The 17,443-nt window shown below is 39.4% G+C and overlaps 2 protein-coding genes across 2 annotated transcripts in view; both read right to left on the bottom strand.

Annotated features, from left to right (window-relative positions):
* Positions 1-1,259: 1,259 nt before the first annotated feature.
* LOC124402409 lies at positions 1,260-7,909 on the bottom strand. Its single transcript, XM_046875422.1, has 2 exons — positions 5,015-7,909; positions 1,260-2,748 (listed from the first exon to the last, which is right to left on the bottom strand). The coding sequence occupies exons 1-2, from the start codon at positions 6,929-6,931 to the stop codon at positions 2,557-2,559; spliced, it is 2,109 nt and encodes a 702-aa protein (XP_046731378.1). The 5' UTR covers positions 6,932-7,909; the 3' UTR covers positions 1,260-2,556.
* Positions 7,910-11,756: 3,847 nt separating this feature from the next.
* The window catches only part of pik3c2b (phosphatidylinositol-4-phosphate 3-kinase, catalytic subunit type 2 beta), a 53,764-nt gene continuing 48,077 nt past the window's right edge, over positions 11,757-17,443 (bottom strand). Inside the window, exons 27-33 of the mRNA XM_046874776.1 lie at positions 16,729-16,930; positions 16,497-16,621; positions 15,132-15,249; positions 14,565-14,655; positions 13,921-14,027; positions 13,703-13,831; positions 11,757-13,052 (exon numbers count right to left, since the gene is read on the bottom strand). Of these exons, the coding sequence (XP_046730732.1) occupies positions 12,861-13,052; positions 13,703-13,831; positions 13,921-14,027; positions 14,565-14,655; positions 15,132-15,249; positions 16,497-16,621; positions 16,729-16,930 (964 nt within the window). The 3' untranslated portion in view covers positions 11,757-12,860. The remainder of the gene's footprint in view (positions 13,053-13,702; positions 13,832-13,920; positions 14,028-14,564; positions 14,656-15,131; positions 15,250-16,496; positions 16,622-16,728; positions 16,931-17,443) is intronic.

Here is a 17,443-nt window from a genome sequence, read left to right as displayed (position 1 = left end):
GATTTCCATTGGCCATCACAGGGACTGAGCTGAAAACGCGGAAGTGAGTTTTGGATCCAACCTTCGGGTTGTTTCTTTAAAATAAATCAATAAAATAATGTTTGTGTGTGCTCTTCTGCCAGTTAGAACAGTTTAACGTCTTAATTTAGCAATGGGACATAATCTATTCCCAACGACGTCATGAAAAAAAGGGGGTTGAAAAGTCACACACTGCCCTCTGGTGGAAATTGTTCATCCTGCACTTATAAAATTATACTCCTAGATCAAAGTGCAGAAATGTATTGAAATGTAATGGAAGTGATGTATTTCTCTGTTAGTTTTTGAATAGAAAAGAAACATATACAGTTGCTTAATGCTATTATAGAAGCTTGTTTAGTACTGCATTTCTTTGGGCTTTAACTGTGGTGTAATATGTAGAAATATTTTGTAATACAAACGCAAATTGTCTGGGCAATTCAATATAAATGTATAAATAAACAACAACAACAACAATAATAATAATAATAATAATAAATATGCCACCTGGTGGAAAACATGGGTAACTATATTAATTCCAAATTGTTTTACCTAAAGCTCCCACTAGATGTCCCTGCCACGTTACTTATATACATTACTAAAGCAGGCTAAGAGCTCGATTTCATCAATATGCAGTAACTATTCTATATGGACAAAAAATTTGGACACCTCCAAGTGTGTTTGTAGAGATTTGTGCTCATTCAGCCATAAGCTTATTAGTAAAGTCATGTACTAATGTAGGTGAGAAGGGTTGAGGTCAGAGATCTGTATTTTTTCTTCTGGTTGCTCCCGCTAGGGGTCGCCACAGCGGATCATCGCTCTCCAAACTACTCTGTCCTCTACATCTGCATCTTTCAAACCAGCTACCTGCATGTCTTCTCTCACCACATCCATAAACCTCGTGCTTGTTCTTCCTCTTTTCCTCCTTCCTGCTGGCTCCATCCTCAGCACGGTTAGAACCTGTAAAGTTTTTATATTTTCATATTAGTGGTGCAAAGTTAAAACATATTCAGTTCCTTGGTTAGAACACATTAAGGACATTTGTGTAGGAACACACCCTCGACACACGGCTCCATTTATATAATAGTTTTATTTGCATGTTTAATTGATTGAGACAAAACCCCGAAAATAAGCTGAATAACTATAACTCCTAAATGGTTTAGAAAAATAAAACACTTCCATGTTAATTATACAGATTAACTTTATGCTTTGACATCAAGCATATTATTTCAACAGCTCATGCATTTAGCTCCCTGCATTTCTTTCCTTTTTTATTTTTTTAAGTCATACATATAAATCCAGCCACTTGGTCACAGCTGCCACAGTTCATACTACAGAGACACGAACTCTCGTTTAAGACACTATACACAACCACAGTGATTCATAAGCACTAGAAAGCCAAGCGGGTTTAAAAGATTAATGAAAGCTAGAACTGGACTCTTAATATGGGACCATGCGGCTATTGAGCATGAGACCCGCCAGCCTTCAGATGCAGGAACAGATACTGCCTTCGGATCAGCTGAACTCTGAGAAAAAAATAAAAACGAGTGTTCGTTTGTGTGTATCTTCGGTACGCTGTAGTCACGTGCTGTGCTGTGCTCCAGCACGGAGCCTCTGCCGAGTGATCTGTACAGATCTCGAGTGCTATCTTTGGCTTGAAGGTTAATTAGTCAACAGGTTTTACAGCTGCATTTAGAAAGGATTGGGACATTTGACCCTGGATTATTGACGTCCCCTGAAATTAGAGACTTGGCATATGTGGAGTGTTTTTTTTTTTTTTGTTTTTTTTTGCTGAAAACGATTGGGGGGGACTGGAAAATGTGATCAACGCACAATACAAATTGACAATTTGTGGCACAACAGACAAAATACTGACCACCAGTTATGAATCATTAATTACATCAAAATCTCCTGTTTCTAAAACAATTAGAATGGAAAATATGATATTGGAAGAAAAAGTTATGCCCAAAGCATTTAAGGGGGAACCCACCCATCTAAACACAGCGTAAATAAACTGGTAGTACGTGAAGGCAACAGGAAATTCGAACACTATAAAGGGTAAGATATAAATACTGTTGCACTACTGTAGTTACGAGGTTGAATACAGGACATTTGAGAAGCTATTCAGAGGTGCAGTAAGTGCATTAGTGGCTTTAGACATAGACAATACCTGCCAATTAACTCTTTCAAAGATGTTTGAAACCATTTTTTGTGAAAACTGTGACATTTTCATTTAAGACCATTTTGGACATAATAATAATAATAATAATAATAATAATAATAATAATAATAATAATAAAGTAATTCTTAATTTCTTTACTTCGCTCTGGTCTTCTGTCCATAGAACAACGGGTCTCGATTGTATGACTCAAAAAGTGTTCGACCCAAACACACTGATGAAACTGCAACACGGGAGTCTTTATGCTTTGTGTTTTCATTTGCGTGCCCTCCTCTTCACCCTGAATTAGATCCGATATGTATAGCGGTCTCGTGCAAGCGAAATAACCACAAAAGAAGCAAACAAAACAAAACAAATGCTAATCAGCTACTAGGAAAAAGTCTTTGAAAGATGCTAAGGCGGAAGCTGGGAGACAGGCAGTAACTGATGCTCTCCTCCACCTCCTGAACGCGACGCTGGAAGCGACAGCGGTCACGGGCGTATTCCTCCCACGGGCCGCGCCGCTCCTCGTCACTGCTGGCATAAAACTCCTCCACCTCCTCCGTGAAAGTCACCTGTGCCAGAAAAACATAGGGTGAGGCGCCGTGTGAAACGATTTCCTTAACAAATGTAGAGCTTTAAACAGCAGAGAGACGAAATGCCTGAGAGTAAACACCACCTCCCTGCTCAAAAAAAAAAAGTGATGTGCCTCCTACCTACATCTTTGAGAATCGGTTTAGAAAGTCATTATTTATAAAAAAGATGTATTACACACTGACACTACTGAGACTCTTAGGTGCTCAAAAGGCGATTCTGCAACTCGTATTTTAGCAAGAAGCACATTTTAGCCAAATCTTGGTGTCAGATCATGTCTCATCATAAACATGTAGAAAATATCACTGAAGTACTTCTACACATTTGTTAAAAAAATAAAAAAGACTCTCTTGCACCTACACAGCCTAAAAAAACCCACCCAAATGAACACATACTCAGTTGCCAAAATTTATTCATTTTTGATGATTAAAGACTTTCTAAACACTTTGTAAGAGTAATGTACCTGCTGTGCTCAGGTACGTTATTTCCACTGTAATGAAACTCAGAGGTGCGGGTAATAAACACATCCAACACTTTATTGCTCAATATTGTCCTTTTCCAACAGATTCTGGTGCTCTTATAAAACTTATTCAATATTAGTTTTCGATTTTCTTTACATGACATACTTGGTGGGGTTTTTTTTTGGTTTTTTTGTTTTTTTAAGTAAGCTGTTGAGATACTGCTGTGGTAGAACAGAAAGGAAACATTTCAGCATGTGCAGCTTAATTACACCACATATAATAATAATCACACCATAGTTGATTATTTTTCTAAAACAGCATTGCCCTGTTCCATCACTCACCCAATCCAACAGGCCACATTTTGGCACTAATAACAGATCAAGTAAAATGTTAACTGTGTGTTACATCATGGACTGCAGGCTCGAACAGTGAGCCGAGACTCGGTACAGCAAGTGATGCGTTTTTATTATTTCTCTTCACTTGCATCACTTGCGACAGAGAGGTAGGTTCATGTACACAGAAACAGACAAAGACAGCTGTTCCCATCCCCGTCATTAAAGCTTATACATATCCAAATATTAAAAATAAGCCAAAAGGTATATCAGAAGTGCATATATTTATCTATCATGAAGATTTAAAAAAAAAAATAAAAAAAGGGTGTGTGGTCTTCTTGGGTTCAGTCAATTCATTTTAAGGTCTGACAGCTTGTGAATGCTGGGATTCACCACACGTATACAGGGTAATTATTTGAGTTTGTATTTCCTTCCTGGTAGCTTCAACAAGTCCAGCCATTTCCCCCTGACTTTTCTTACCGACATTTATTCCATCAAACTGTCCTTCATTATGGGTTTTTTTTTGTTTTCCCCACAACGTATCGTGTTAACTTTATAGGAGTCTGTGGTGTGTGTGTCCAAACAGCCATGTGACAAACCAAATCAAAGGTCACACTTTTTCTTCCTCCTGATTAAACAACAGTTTTTAGCATAGTGAGATTTTCCAGTATCTCTCACACATTCATCAAAAATGAGATTGTGTCTCTGCTTATCTTTTTAGAAATCAGAAGGGTTTAGACATCTCTCACACACCACTCAACACTGTTGCTAAGTAACTATTTCAAATACGCCTATAACAATCTGACATTATATTAAAAAGAAAAAGAAAAGAACAGGTCTGATGGTGGTGGATGGATGGATGGTCCACTGCCATGGCTAGGACTGTGCCTATTTCTACAGTTACAGCTAATGTATATGACTAACAGTGTCAGAGACTGAAAATGGGCCAGAGTGATAATGAGTAATGGGCAGAGTATTCGCTCGTGCCTCCCTGGAGACAGCAAAAGGGAAGTGTTGCATCAGAGGATAGAGGGAGGAAAAAAGGATAATGGTCTGCTTGCACTGCTTTACATCATTTTCACAACTGAGCCTTAATAATGATGAGCTAAATCCAGACTGTGACTACTGACACTGAGAGCAGTAACCAAAAAATAGATGTCTAACGTGTCACAGATAACGGCGATTACTGGAGATTACAACAGAAAAATGTTGTAATATGTTACAGAGAGGCAGAATACAGGCGCATACTGTACCTCAAATGGAGCTTGACAGTTGGAGTTTATACACTAAACACTGTATTTTTGTATCTAGTTACATTATTATTAATTAAAGCTCACATTATTTTGCTATCTTCAAAACATTTACTCTGTGCCACTCTTTAAAATCCTTCTAACAAATTAAAAATCATTTGGACAAACTTTGGCCATGTTTGGTAAAATAGTTTTCACACCAACCTTTTTGAGCCTGACAACTCCTTGGACAGTGGCTGCCTCAGAGAATCCGCTATCCATCCTCTCCTCTGCCTCCTCTTTCCTGTAGACCACACGCTCAACCCGTGTCTCTAACTTACAGCGCTGTCTGACTGGTTGCAGAGTTCTGACAGAAGCCTGAAAGTTCAGGGGACTGTAGGGATCTGATGAGCAGCTGAAAGAGTTCCAAAGTTTCAGACTCTCTGCTTCGTCCATTGATGAGCAAGCCTCTTCGCTGGACTCCATGTCTTTCTGGGTTCCTCCCAGAGGTGAGGGAGAGGACAGTGGGGATGAACATAAGAGAGAATCGGCTTCCACTGGAGATCCCAAAGGGGACAAACTCGATGTAGATGCACAAGGGTTCCGGGATGTCTGGATAGGGGCTGTGAAGTTGCGAAGGTTATAGGGGTCCCTGGTTTGGCACAATGAATTCCACAATCTTTCACTCTCAGAGTCAAGCTCATCCGATTCTGAATCCTCCTCGTCCTCTTCATCCTCATCATCACTGTCGTCAGAATTCTCAGAAGAGTCAGAACAGCTATCCAAGATGTCGCTGTCAAAGCCATCATCGTCCTCATCGCTTTCCTGAACACTGCTGTCTTCCATGTCCGACTCATCGCTGCAGGGGCTGCCCATGATGTAAGCAATGACCTTATTCTGACAGTAAGGGGTGGATTGAACTGGAAAAGCCTCATGTACAATCACCGGCTCTGTGTTTTGCTCTTTCTCCTCCTCCTTGTCCTCGGCTTTGTTCTCAAACCTCTTGCAATGAATATTCCCAGTAGATTTGTCCTCCTCTCCTCCGTGCCCATGATCACCAGCCTGGGAAGCAGCAGAACGGTCAAGGCCTGACAATTCACAAACAGCATTCATATTATGTTGCCTTGCACTGGCACCTTCTTCCTCCAAACTAGAGTAGCCATTGTCCTGATCTGGGGTCAGAACCGGCACCTCGCTGCAGGTAGCAGGAGCCCCAGTCCCAATTTGATGCTCTAAAAGGCTGTGATCACAGGCGGATGGTAGGCGCACTGAGTTCGGGAGGAATTCCAGCCTTTCCGTGTGAAGGCCTGTATGATCAGCTGACTCTTTGATGTGTGAAGGTCCAGCACATTCGCTGCATGTCCATTCAGCCTCACTGCTGTGTCCTACCAGTTTGACTGGCTTATCAACTGCACCAGCTGACCTCTGGCAACCTGGCTCACAATGACCACTACTGTAGGGCTCTCCACAATGCAGGGACTTTGTTCCAGTGGCAGCAGCACAGGTTCTAGTCTGGTACAAAGCAGGCGCACTGTTTTGGGGATCTTCAGATCTCCAAAGTCCCTGCCACCACCACCAGGTGTTTGAGGCTCTCGCGCCTGACCCATGGTACCAAATGCCCAACTTGTGCTGCACGGCCTCCGTTTGCTTTCCTTCTTTCGGGTTCAGAACTTGGCTTAGAAACTTCCTCGTCGATGCCAGGTACCTGAATTCCATCGGGGCGCTTTGGTGAGCGTTGCAGTTCGTATTCCGGGTGTCCTGAATCCCCAGCTCCCTCAGAGTCTCTCCTGTTAACCAGCGCAGACTTTCTGCATCTCCTGAATTAACAAAGACGCCGTTTCCATGCTGACAGTGAACATAAGCCACACTCAGGGGAGAGGAACTCCGTTCAGAAGGCAGGAGCTCGTCTAGACCTGTCATTAGCTGTTGTCCAAAGTCAAGCTTAGATTTTCCTGCCTCGCTGGACCAAGTCTGCGATCTTCCAGGCAAATATTTCTGAAAAAGCGACCATGCGGGCCTCGACACTGCTGACAGCAAACTGATCCAGAAGCTTGCTGAGCCGTCATTCCCCACCTCAAGGCTAGTGCCAGGCCCTGACACCCTTTTAGAGAAGGTTTCCTCAGAGCTCATACTTCTATACATTACTATATATTAACTATTCAAAAAATACTAAATAGGATTATTGTGATCCTGGGGAAAAAAAAAAAAAAAAAAAAAGCACACACACACACACACACAGGGCACAAACTGACGTTCCTGTAACTTCTTAGGTAGTAACCAAGTGTTTTTTTTCCTCCCTTTTTACAAGCCTCAGTTAATACTCAATATGTTAACCTAAAAAGTGTTAAGAAGTTAAATTAAATAAAAAAATCCACGTGTCAGAACTAGCGCCAGCTGGAGGAGCGTTTTAACTAGGAAGTGACTTCATGTGCTGCTAAATATTAGCTACTGAAAAACAGAAACAAATAAAGTGTCAGAATACTGTCCGTGTGTAATAGCATTAAATCCCCAAAGTGTCCATAGTGTTTAAACAAGGCCATGCTGCCGGTTAGCTCTCCATGCGACCCAGCAGTGAAGGCAGTCGGCGCCCATATTGTCCCCGGCACTCGCCATGTTCCTGTTCACAGCAGCTCCACATTGAGGATTCATCACATTCACACACTTATTGAGAACAGAAGAAAAAACAGAGGACGTTGGCGTGATAATAATAGAGCTGATCAATTCCACACATCCCAAATCAAACGTCGATATGCAAGCCATTTTTTGTGTTTTATTTTAGGTTTAAAGTCGATATTGAAGCAAGGCGCCAGCTGAAGGTCCCCTCCTCTTCCGATAAGAGCGCTGAGTACGGAGTTAGCGTGTCGGCATTCAGTCGCTTTTTCAAAAAACAATAATTTCGATGGAAATGTCTCGTACGAAACAAAAAAAAACTCTGCGGAAGTATGCTGTGTAAGTAGTGGTATTTTCGACAGTGCTTTTCAGCGGCAAGTTTTCTCGTTCCTCTTTTCCTGTCGGTCCAGACTGAAGGCTAGCAGAGAAAAAACGCAGCGACAACAACGAGAGATTTCATCAGAAAAGACTGTAAGGGACCGTCGATAAACTCCGTGCTCACAAGGGCGGAGTTAGGGAGCGTCGCAGAATTCCGGTCTACGCACAGTTCCTGTTACACACGTTCCATTGCTGAAGCGCATGCGCACATATCAAACGCTACAGAGACGTGCAGTCAGGACTGGCGTTTTTTCAATAGAAATAAATGTCATGGAATGTGAAATATATATATATATATATATATATATATATATATATATATATATATATATATATATATAATTTTCCTTTTTTTTTAGAAACAAGGTGTTTTCACTCTGATTTGTGTTATAAATGCAATTTCTCTACCTTTCTTTCGGTTTGGGCAAATCCCATTCAAAATGAACTGAGAACAGGAAATAGGTGTGTGCCTGTGACTATTTGTGTGAAAATCTCCAATATATTTCGTGTAGGCCTCTTGTTTGCAGGTCATCGCCTTCCATAGTCTAGAGAACTTATTTCACGTCTGTGTAAAAGATAATTAGGCTCGTTCCTATCGAAAAAAAAGCCATTACCCCTGCCGCAAGAGAACCCAAGTACTGATTGCATAACATTAAATAGCACCGCCTAATCAAATTAGATATATTTAATATATACAATTCATATATGTGTACATCTGTACAGTAAATCTACGTTTGACTTCACACCATGTCACTGATCAGATGTACTATCTGGTGGCCTTGCTAGGAAATGATCTTCAGCCTAGTTCAGGACAGTTCGTTCATTCTAATACGCTATTGGCACTGGGTCTGTTTCACTATGAAGAACTGCCCATAAAGAATTTGCATCAAAAGCATCAGAAGCACACAACTGTATAGAATATCCTTGTGTGTTGTAGCATTATAATTTGTTTTCATTGGAACCAAGAGGCCAAACCCATTCCAGAATGACAGGTGCACATGAAAACATGGTTTGCCACGGTTGGAATGAAAAAAGTGACTCCACAAGATTTAATGATGTGAAACATCCACAAACAAGTAAATTAGTTTTTTGCTTCCTGGACAGCCTCAATTTTTTAATTAATAAGACAGTTATTTGATATATAATAGACCAAGAAAACTGTGCTTATATGTGATAATGACATACTTTCTTGTTATAGAACAGATTATTGTTTAAACCATACTAATCACATTTAGCTCATTTTAAATGATACTTCGTTCCAAACAGATCCCAAGTGAAAATAAACAGTAAAATGTCCTCTTTAATACAGTAGCTCTAATTAAAAATGTCACAGTGTAGTCTGAACTATATTACTATTATAAATTACCTTATTACCCAATTTTAATGTATTTTTTGCACTATAAGTAATAGGACTAAAATAATATGAACTTTTGAAAAGAAAAATCACTTAGACTGTCATTAAGAAATTCAGATTCTATAAACATATACAGTACATAAATTGGATGTTTTTGTCATTTTGTGTAAAAATTTCAATAATCTTTAAGCATATTCTGAGTTAAACTAGCTCCAGAACAGTTTATGCAGTCATTATACATCCTTGTATCATTATAATACATTCAATAGCTTTTTCTGACTTTCTAACATCCCATCATGTTGAACAGTAAATCTTGTAAGAACTAGCCTTTTGTTTGGATAATTATCAGGTTTGTCAGTCATCATTACTCCTCCCAATGCAGCATTAACCTTAATGACTATAATCAATGAAGTAACAAACACAGCTTACATGGAGAGTCAGACACAAGAAAAAAACACAGACTTGATGTAACTTTAAACGCCTGTGCGATGTTGACAAACCTGGGTGTGAGCCACAGCCAAATCAGAAATTAGGGACACCTGTATTTTTATTTTGCAGCAGCACAATGCATGGCATCATACATACATACATACATACATGTCAAGATTAACCATATATTCACATCCAACATTACAATGGGAGAAAAGGGGATCTCGGGTAATCTTCCTTTCAGCTTGATCCAGTCTGGCTATTTGTCCATCTTTTCTAAACAGGCATGTTCACTTTTGCTTACTGGTGTTTATTTTTTTCTGAAACAATAGACTATTGTACATGAAAATCCAATGAAATCAATCTAGTCAGTCTGGCACCAACAACCACGCCACAGTCATAGAGATCACACTACTTCCTGTTGTGATGCGAGACACACTACTTGGACAAATGTATGACAGCAGACACCTGACTCATATGTGGTTCTTCCCCAAACTGTTACCACGAAGTTGGAAGCACACAATTGTATGCAAAGTCTTTGGTTGCAGTAACATACAATTTTCCCTTCACTTGAATTAAGAGAACCAAACCTGTTCCAGCATGACGATGCCTCTGTGCCGAAGCCAGCTCCATGATGATATGGTTTACATGGGTTGGAGTGGAAGATCTCGAGTGACCTGCTGTAGAGGCCATATTGAACACTTTTGGGATGAATTGAAACACTGACTGCACCCCAGGTCATACTACATTCTTCACTACTTTACTAACACCCTTTCGCTGAATGAACACAAATCTCAAATCAAACTCCAGAATCTGGTAGAACATCTTCCCAGAAGAATGGAGGTTATTATAACAGCAAATAATACCTTAATGTGGAATGAAATGTTCACAAAGCACAAAGTCTTACAACCAGGTGTCAGTCATTTGTCTATATGGTGCATAAACATTAATCTGTAACTGCCTGATTTTATGCTTTGTACCACTGCCACATGATCGGCTCATTGGAAAATGGTGTGGATGTGCAGGTGTGGCTCATGAGTTTAAGCAATGTTAATAAACAGGCAAAATGAAACCATTCCCTTATTTGCATGAATGACAAGTTCTCTTTTTTTGACAAACTGCAATTTGACCACTAAGCAGATACACATCCTCAAACATGACCAGTTCTTTTCTGTTTTGAATTCAAGTTCATTTTATTATTTAGTGCAAATAATATATATATATATATATATATATATATATATATATATATATATATATATATATATATATATATATATATAAAAAATCATGATCTAAAAGGAACATAGCTATGTCAGAAAAACCAAACAGTGTGACCAAACCATAAAAGCACAAACACATTATACTCTTAATATATACAACACACAAAGCCTGTTCATTTTGAACTTACACTTACTTCTTTCCTATTTTCTGTTGCACAAAAGACCTGTGGTGATTCAAAGTAAACTCGTTTGGGTTTGTCTGACTTTCCCTTTTGCAAATTTCTGCATAATCAAAGCAAGTCTGAGCTTTTTCAACAGTCTTTCTTACAAGTGCACACAAAGAGCAACTCACCAGTAAGAAAACTCAGTACAGTTTGCTACTTCAAAAATTAAGTTGATCAACTTCAGCATTAGAAACATTAGTGACAGAATTACTCAGACAACAAATGAGCAAAACAACATGACTCTCGGGAGGTGGACCTTTTCGAGTGCATGTTGTTCAGAAAATTCCCTTCACCTCCAGGCAAGCAACAATGTGCTTTACTGTTCACACCATGTCAGAATTCCTGTATTTACATACATATTGTTCAAATAAGGTTTTAAATTTTGGTGCATTTCAAGCATTTCCTTCATTTAACAAGCTTTTCCACTGAGACCTTTAGTTTTGTTTGGGACAGTGGATTAACTAGTGAAATTGGCAGATCAACAAGTTTGTGCTGCAAAGAAACAGAAAGAGAAAGTATGTGAAAAGGTTAAAAAAAAAAAAAAAAAAAAGGACAAAAACAAAAAACAAATGCCAGCAATTAAATCAGTGATCTAAGGGAATCTTTTGCATGCATCTATTTTTAAGGAGATAAAACAAAACAAAAAAGACACATTAAAGCTTAAAGGTTAGATTTAGTTCCCAACAGTTGACTTTCGCAAACAATTTGAAATCAAGGAATGAATATTAACACAAACATATTAACAGTACTTGCGTGTTAATCTTTGCTTTATTCAAATAAATAAAATATTTAATTTCAAGCAACAAACGACTGATCCCAGAAACGTAAGCACAAAATACTTCATGGCAAATAAGGCCAAAAGTGCAACATTTATCCAGTAGCAATTTTCACAGCATGCACGTGAATCATTCGACTGCACAGCTCTAAGTTTGCGATACGATGTCCAAACCGAAACTTTAACTGCCTGCTCAGGCTCCTGTCATCACGTTCCAACCTTCACGCTTAAGTTGAAGGCAAGCTGTTAAGTGCACCTGTAAATAAGGTGTTTGGGTTGTGTGCTATTGGGCTAGGAGATATATTGGAAGAATATCAAAGAATATCAATACCACTGCATCCCAAATCAGTTTAGCGCCTAGTGCTTGGTTAAAAAAAATGTCACTCATATTACAGATGCTTTAGACTTTGCGTGACTGCACCCCAGTTTGCAATGCCAAAGAATGTCAAGTGTTTTAGTTCATCAAGGTAGGATAAGATCCCCGCCACCAGCGAAGTGAATCTAATCGGTTTTTACAACAGTTCATATCTGCCTCTTATTTTATTCGGTAAAATCCGTAAGAATCTAAAATCACAAAGACGTAAATGTCAACAAAAAGCTAGCTCCAAATCGAGCCAAAATAAAAGGACATCTTAACAAGAAATAAGTTATAACATTCCACTTCCCCTCTCTTAACAGGAAATTATGAGGCTGTACAACGGACAAAGTTTTTGGATCCGACTAGGAATTCGACAGAGTCGGTGTTTCTCTTCTCAACTGCGCTGTTTCAGCCATGTCCAATTCTCACTGACCAGGGAGAGGGCAATAAAACCCCAACATGACTAAGCACATGCGGTGATGGCTCTCTATCACACGTCTCTACAAGTCTCTCAGCAACAAACACCCCCAGTGTGGGGAAAATACATTCTTCTACACAGAACTCATAGAACCCGGTGCAAAGACAGACGTGTACATGCTTCTCGATAAGCTTCGTTTCGGAGTCAGTTCCCTTTCACAGAGACGTGCCGAATTACGCCTGCTGATCACAATGCAGCGATCACTTCATCACCCTGTCTGTCTTTGCAGCTGTGTGTTTTTGTTAGCGGCTAGTATCCGAGCTGCCTGTGCTCAGCTGGTGCCAGTCCACCCAATACTGGCCAGGTGTGACATTCTTTAAGGGAATGAAGGCCTCGCCCAGCAGCGTGTTTTCCCAAAACGCCCCATCACCCAGGACTCGAAGATGAATTGACCTTTGGCTCAGATCACCACGTGGTATCCCGTCATACACCAGCTACAGGGTGAGAAAACCAAAGCAAACATCAGACACAGGCACAGAGAAAAATACAAATAAAGAATGATGCCAAATTTTTTACTGAAAAATGCAACCAAAAAATAAGGAAAACTGCTGTAAATGGTGAAGGCATTTCTGTTGTCAGTCATGGGCATCTGTGAGCTTGTGCATGCAGAAAGACAGTTTGCAATGTTTAAACATGACTAACAATTTGAAAAGTGTTTTAGGGGAAGTACGTGTCTTCTCAGTGTAAGGTGTCATGTGACGGGAGAAAATGTGGAACAGTGATACAATTATTTTGCATCCCTGTGCGTTTTCAGGTGGGTTGAGGTCAAATGACTGACATTTAAGAACATATTAGTCTCAAAAACATGCAGTAACTGAAGCTAACTGAATGCTATTATTACATTTAGATATAGAGTATATAAGTCCAAATACTTGTGGATCTGGCTAAAAATATAATAAAATAGAACAATACAGTTATGTTCGAGTTTAATGTTAGATCCTGTCCTCCTCCTCTTAACGGGGCCATTGATTATGATTTTGTTTGTAAGACACTGCAGGTTTTGACTTCTGGATGTGGACACTTCAAACTACTTCTAGTGAAGAGTGAAAGTGGTCTTGTGACACATTGCTAAAAAAATCTTTACCATTTCGTTATACGTGGGATTGCAGGTGCGCCGAGCGGCCTTAGTCTTCCTCTTGCTTGTTTTCTGGGGATCAGGGAGCAGGTACAGTTTGACATACGGATCCGGGTCAGTGCCGTCCTGCAAAGGTTGCTGTAAACAAGCAAAAAATAAATAAATTAAAGGAATGCTTATTATATCATATTTCTTATCCTAATGATAGATGTTATCAAAAGACTCACCAGGCCTCGTATGTGCATCACCATAATGATCAGCTTGTTGCTCTTGTAAGAAATGGACAATTTCACTTCACCGGCCACTTTACCAGGGACAGGAGTCCATGAACCCTCTGTGAAGCAGAAATATAGTGTTGATTGTGATGGTTCATAAAGAAAAGCACAATTTTTTTTTTTTCATTTTTCAGTTGAATAATCTTCATTGAGAGTTGATAATGAATTAATTTTGAGATTTGAGACCGACCTCACCTAAATTAAATATTAAACAAGAGGTGTGGAGCCATGGAGGTCACCTCTGAGCTGTTTGCTGCTCTTATTAATGTTTAACTAGCTTTACTGAATTTCTGTAGAATTAGCAACCAAAGTGCTTATTGATTCGTGACAACTCGCTCTGCACATTTACAAATATGCCACCGCATGTTGGGTCAATTCAAGCTCATCGAGTATTTCTGATAAATCTGTAACTGACCACTGGCCTTTTTCTACTCATCGCTGTCACACGTGCCATGGAGTTTGAGCTTTATGACTTGTTACATGGACTGAGTCACATAATGGTGAATGAACATTAACCCTAATGGACTGTCATGCTCACATGCCTGATGAATCATGATTTAACAACTTCAACAAAGGAACAAAGTACGAACGGTCACCTGCTGGTTTGTTATTCAGTGTGTTTACGGCAGTTCCTACCGGCCGCTCGTCTCTTGGTAACGGGTGGAAGAAGGTGTAGACCAGGTCACACTGGAAGTAAAGAGGCAAATGGCTTGTGGTGATACGTGCATTCTGAATAAATGTGCATGCTAAGACTGACATTCCCCCCTCAGATGTTCCCTCAGTGGCTGTCAGAACTGATTAGGAGGGGCAGATACACGGACTATCTAAAGCACGAGTTTTTTTTTCTTTTTTTTTTCTTTTCAGAATTCTGTGGCTGATTTCCAGGAAGCAACGCTGTCAAACTGAAACTCAAGCACACAGATAATTTATAATCTTCATACCAGCCAAGTAAGGAATCCCTGTAGCATGAGCAGTATGGGAAGAATGAGATTCCTAAATTAGACCAGTGTTTGTTTATAATTTAAAAATGAGGTTGTTAATCATCTATGTGTAAATATACAGGTCAAAACAAACAGGTTTTTCTTTCGTGTTTTCCCTGTGGACACTACTCCTCGGTATAAACAGTGTGTGCTGGAATAACAAGAACTGCAGGTGGAAAGTACCTGAGCGACCTCGTTGGCCGAGTGGATCAGATGCCATACGTATGCATTCAGCTCATCTTTCCTCCGGTCAGCCATGGCTTCTCCGCGTGAGCGGCCGATCACAAAGCGGCTGGGGAAGCTGCACAACAGGACAGAAATATTTTAACATGTGCTCTTGTTGAACAGCAGACTGAGGAGATGATGGTAGCGCGGGGAACACTTCTGTAACATTTGCCAATTATTTTTCTGTTAATTCACTGATAAAATACAGGCACAGACGCAAAAGTTTCAATCGAGTTTAAAATGTGGAAAAAACCAAGCAGTGAGGTGTAGGAAGTGTAGGTCATGTAGGAAGTGTACTGAATAACTTTCACTTTGTCTTTTGTACGCAACAGAGTTACTGATGGGGAAAAGCCATCAACTTTCTCTTTTTACGCTGTGGATGAGTTGATTTAGAAGGCCACTGGTTTTGCTAATCACTATGCTTTCCTTTTCTACACTGTACCAACAACCAAAAAAAATACTTTCTACTCTCTACAAAACAAACCCATGATTATATGTGCTCGTTCAAACAAAATTCCCTACATTTTTCAGCTGTGCAAAGCATCTCTATTTTATGGTGTGCATCTCTTTACGGTCTTAGTCGGTTCATCGCTAGAAAATAGAGTAATTCAGACCACACAAAATCATCAGCGTGCACAGATGCTAGGCAATTATTTCAAAATACGTAACCTGAGCTTTCGATCTTGGAGGTTAGAATGTATAATTTGTACAAGCAACAAGAAAACGGCAGACAAAAAGTGGAGAAATATGGCACACTTGGTCAGCAGACACGTTATCAGGATACAGACTACATCTGTGTAAAAGTCACACCTCCCTCAAGTTTAATAATTAAATATTTTCCACAACATTTTTGTCAGATTAATTAAGTTTCCATGAAAAACAAAAGAATTATTAGAATTCTTGGCACAAATCAGCAACTAATGCTGCTGTTACACCTCAGGTATCACTTATTCCTACTAGTATACAACTGGAACTTGTGGACTGGTTGCCATGTGATGTGGTTTTCTGTATTTCTAGTTTTGGTACTTTGTACAATGGAGAATACTTTATACAGAAGTATGTGTGTGCGCTTGATAGCAGCTGCTATAGTTTCTATTTGTAGTGCAGAATGAATTGTTTTTACACAAAGTGAGCCTCCTTATAAATGTTGTGTATAGAAATTATTATACATAAACTATCAAAATACAGTGAAACAAAGAAACAAACTTCCACCTATCTGCTGCACTTTCTGATTAGACACATAAGATTCTAAATCAATTCAATCCTGCATTGAAGCTAATAAAAGATTTTTCAGCATTCTGTTGAAAGACATTATTAGTGTACCTCGGTAGTTTAGAAGAAGGGAAGATGAGGCGCAGTTTGCTGTGCAACTCGTGAAACTCCTCAAAACTCCTCTGAACCAATGTCGCCCCCTGCTGGCCCTCACGCTCCACTTTCACCACATATGTCTGTACAAGAGAGAACATTACACAACTGAAAACATATTTACTACAAAATAACCCTGAGTGTGTGTCTGTGGTTCATGTTCTCTAAGCTGTGTGTATGTGGGACATACATAACCCTTGTTGGGGCTGTAGGTTTTAACGTGGCGGCACACGAACAAGCTTCGGATAAGGCCGTCGTTTTTCAGCGTGTAGGCTCGCGGAGCAAAGGATAATACGGGGCGCTCCTCGGATGAGGCGAACTTCATCTGGGCGAGATTGTGGATGAAGAAGTTGAGTTTTGTGGCCACGCTGCCCAGACTGGACTCGATCAACCTGACAAGATGAGAAAAGTGTTATAAAAAACATACAAACACATAGAACACAAGTCTAAGCCAGCACCAGAATGTGTCCCAATAATATGATATAGTGCAATTTCAATGTGTATTATATTTTAGAGTATATTACAACAACTGAGCTCACTCCAGGAGCTGCTGTCTGAATAGGGTCAATTTTTTATAATAAAAGGCTGTAAGAGTTTTAAAGCAATAGTGCGTGCAGTTTACTCTACAAGCTGCATAATATGGAGAAAAACAAATAAAGTTATTAAAACCAGATATCACAATGATAATATGAGATAAATACATTAGGATGACAATTTAAATGTCTCCAGCTGGATGTGCATATTATCAAATTATTTCACTCAACATGCAAAGTAAAAAAATAAAAACTATATAATAAAAAAATATTGCAGACATTTTGTACTGTAGACACATCTTGTGTTTACTGGAGTATTAAATTCACCCATAAACTCATCTCATAACTTAAAATAGAAACGCATTTTATTCT

Source organism: Silurus meridionalis, chromosome 19 (assembly GCF_014805685.1).
Source record: "Silurus meridionalis isolate SWU-2019-XX chromosome 19, ASM1480568v1, whole genome shotgun sequence".
In the NCBI taxonomy this organism is placed as follows: Eukaryota; Metazoa; Chordata; class Actinopteri; order Siluriformes; family Siluridae; genus Silurus; species Silurus meridionalis.
The sequence above is the reverse complement of the archived record's forward strand: the minus strand, read 5'-3'. Positions and strand labels throughout refer to the sequence as shown.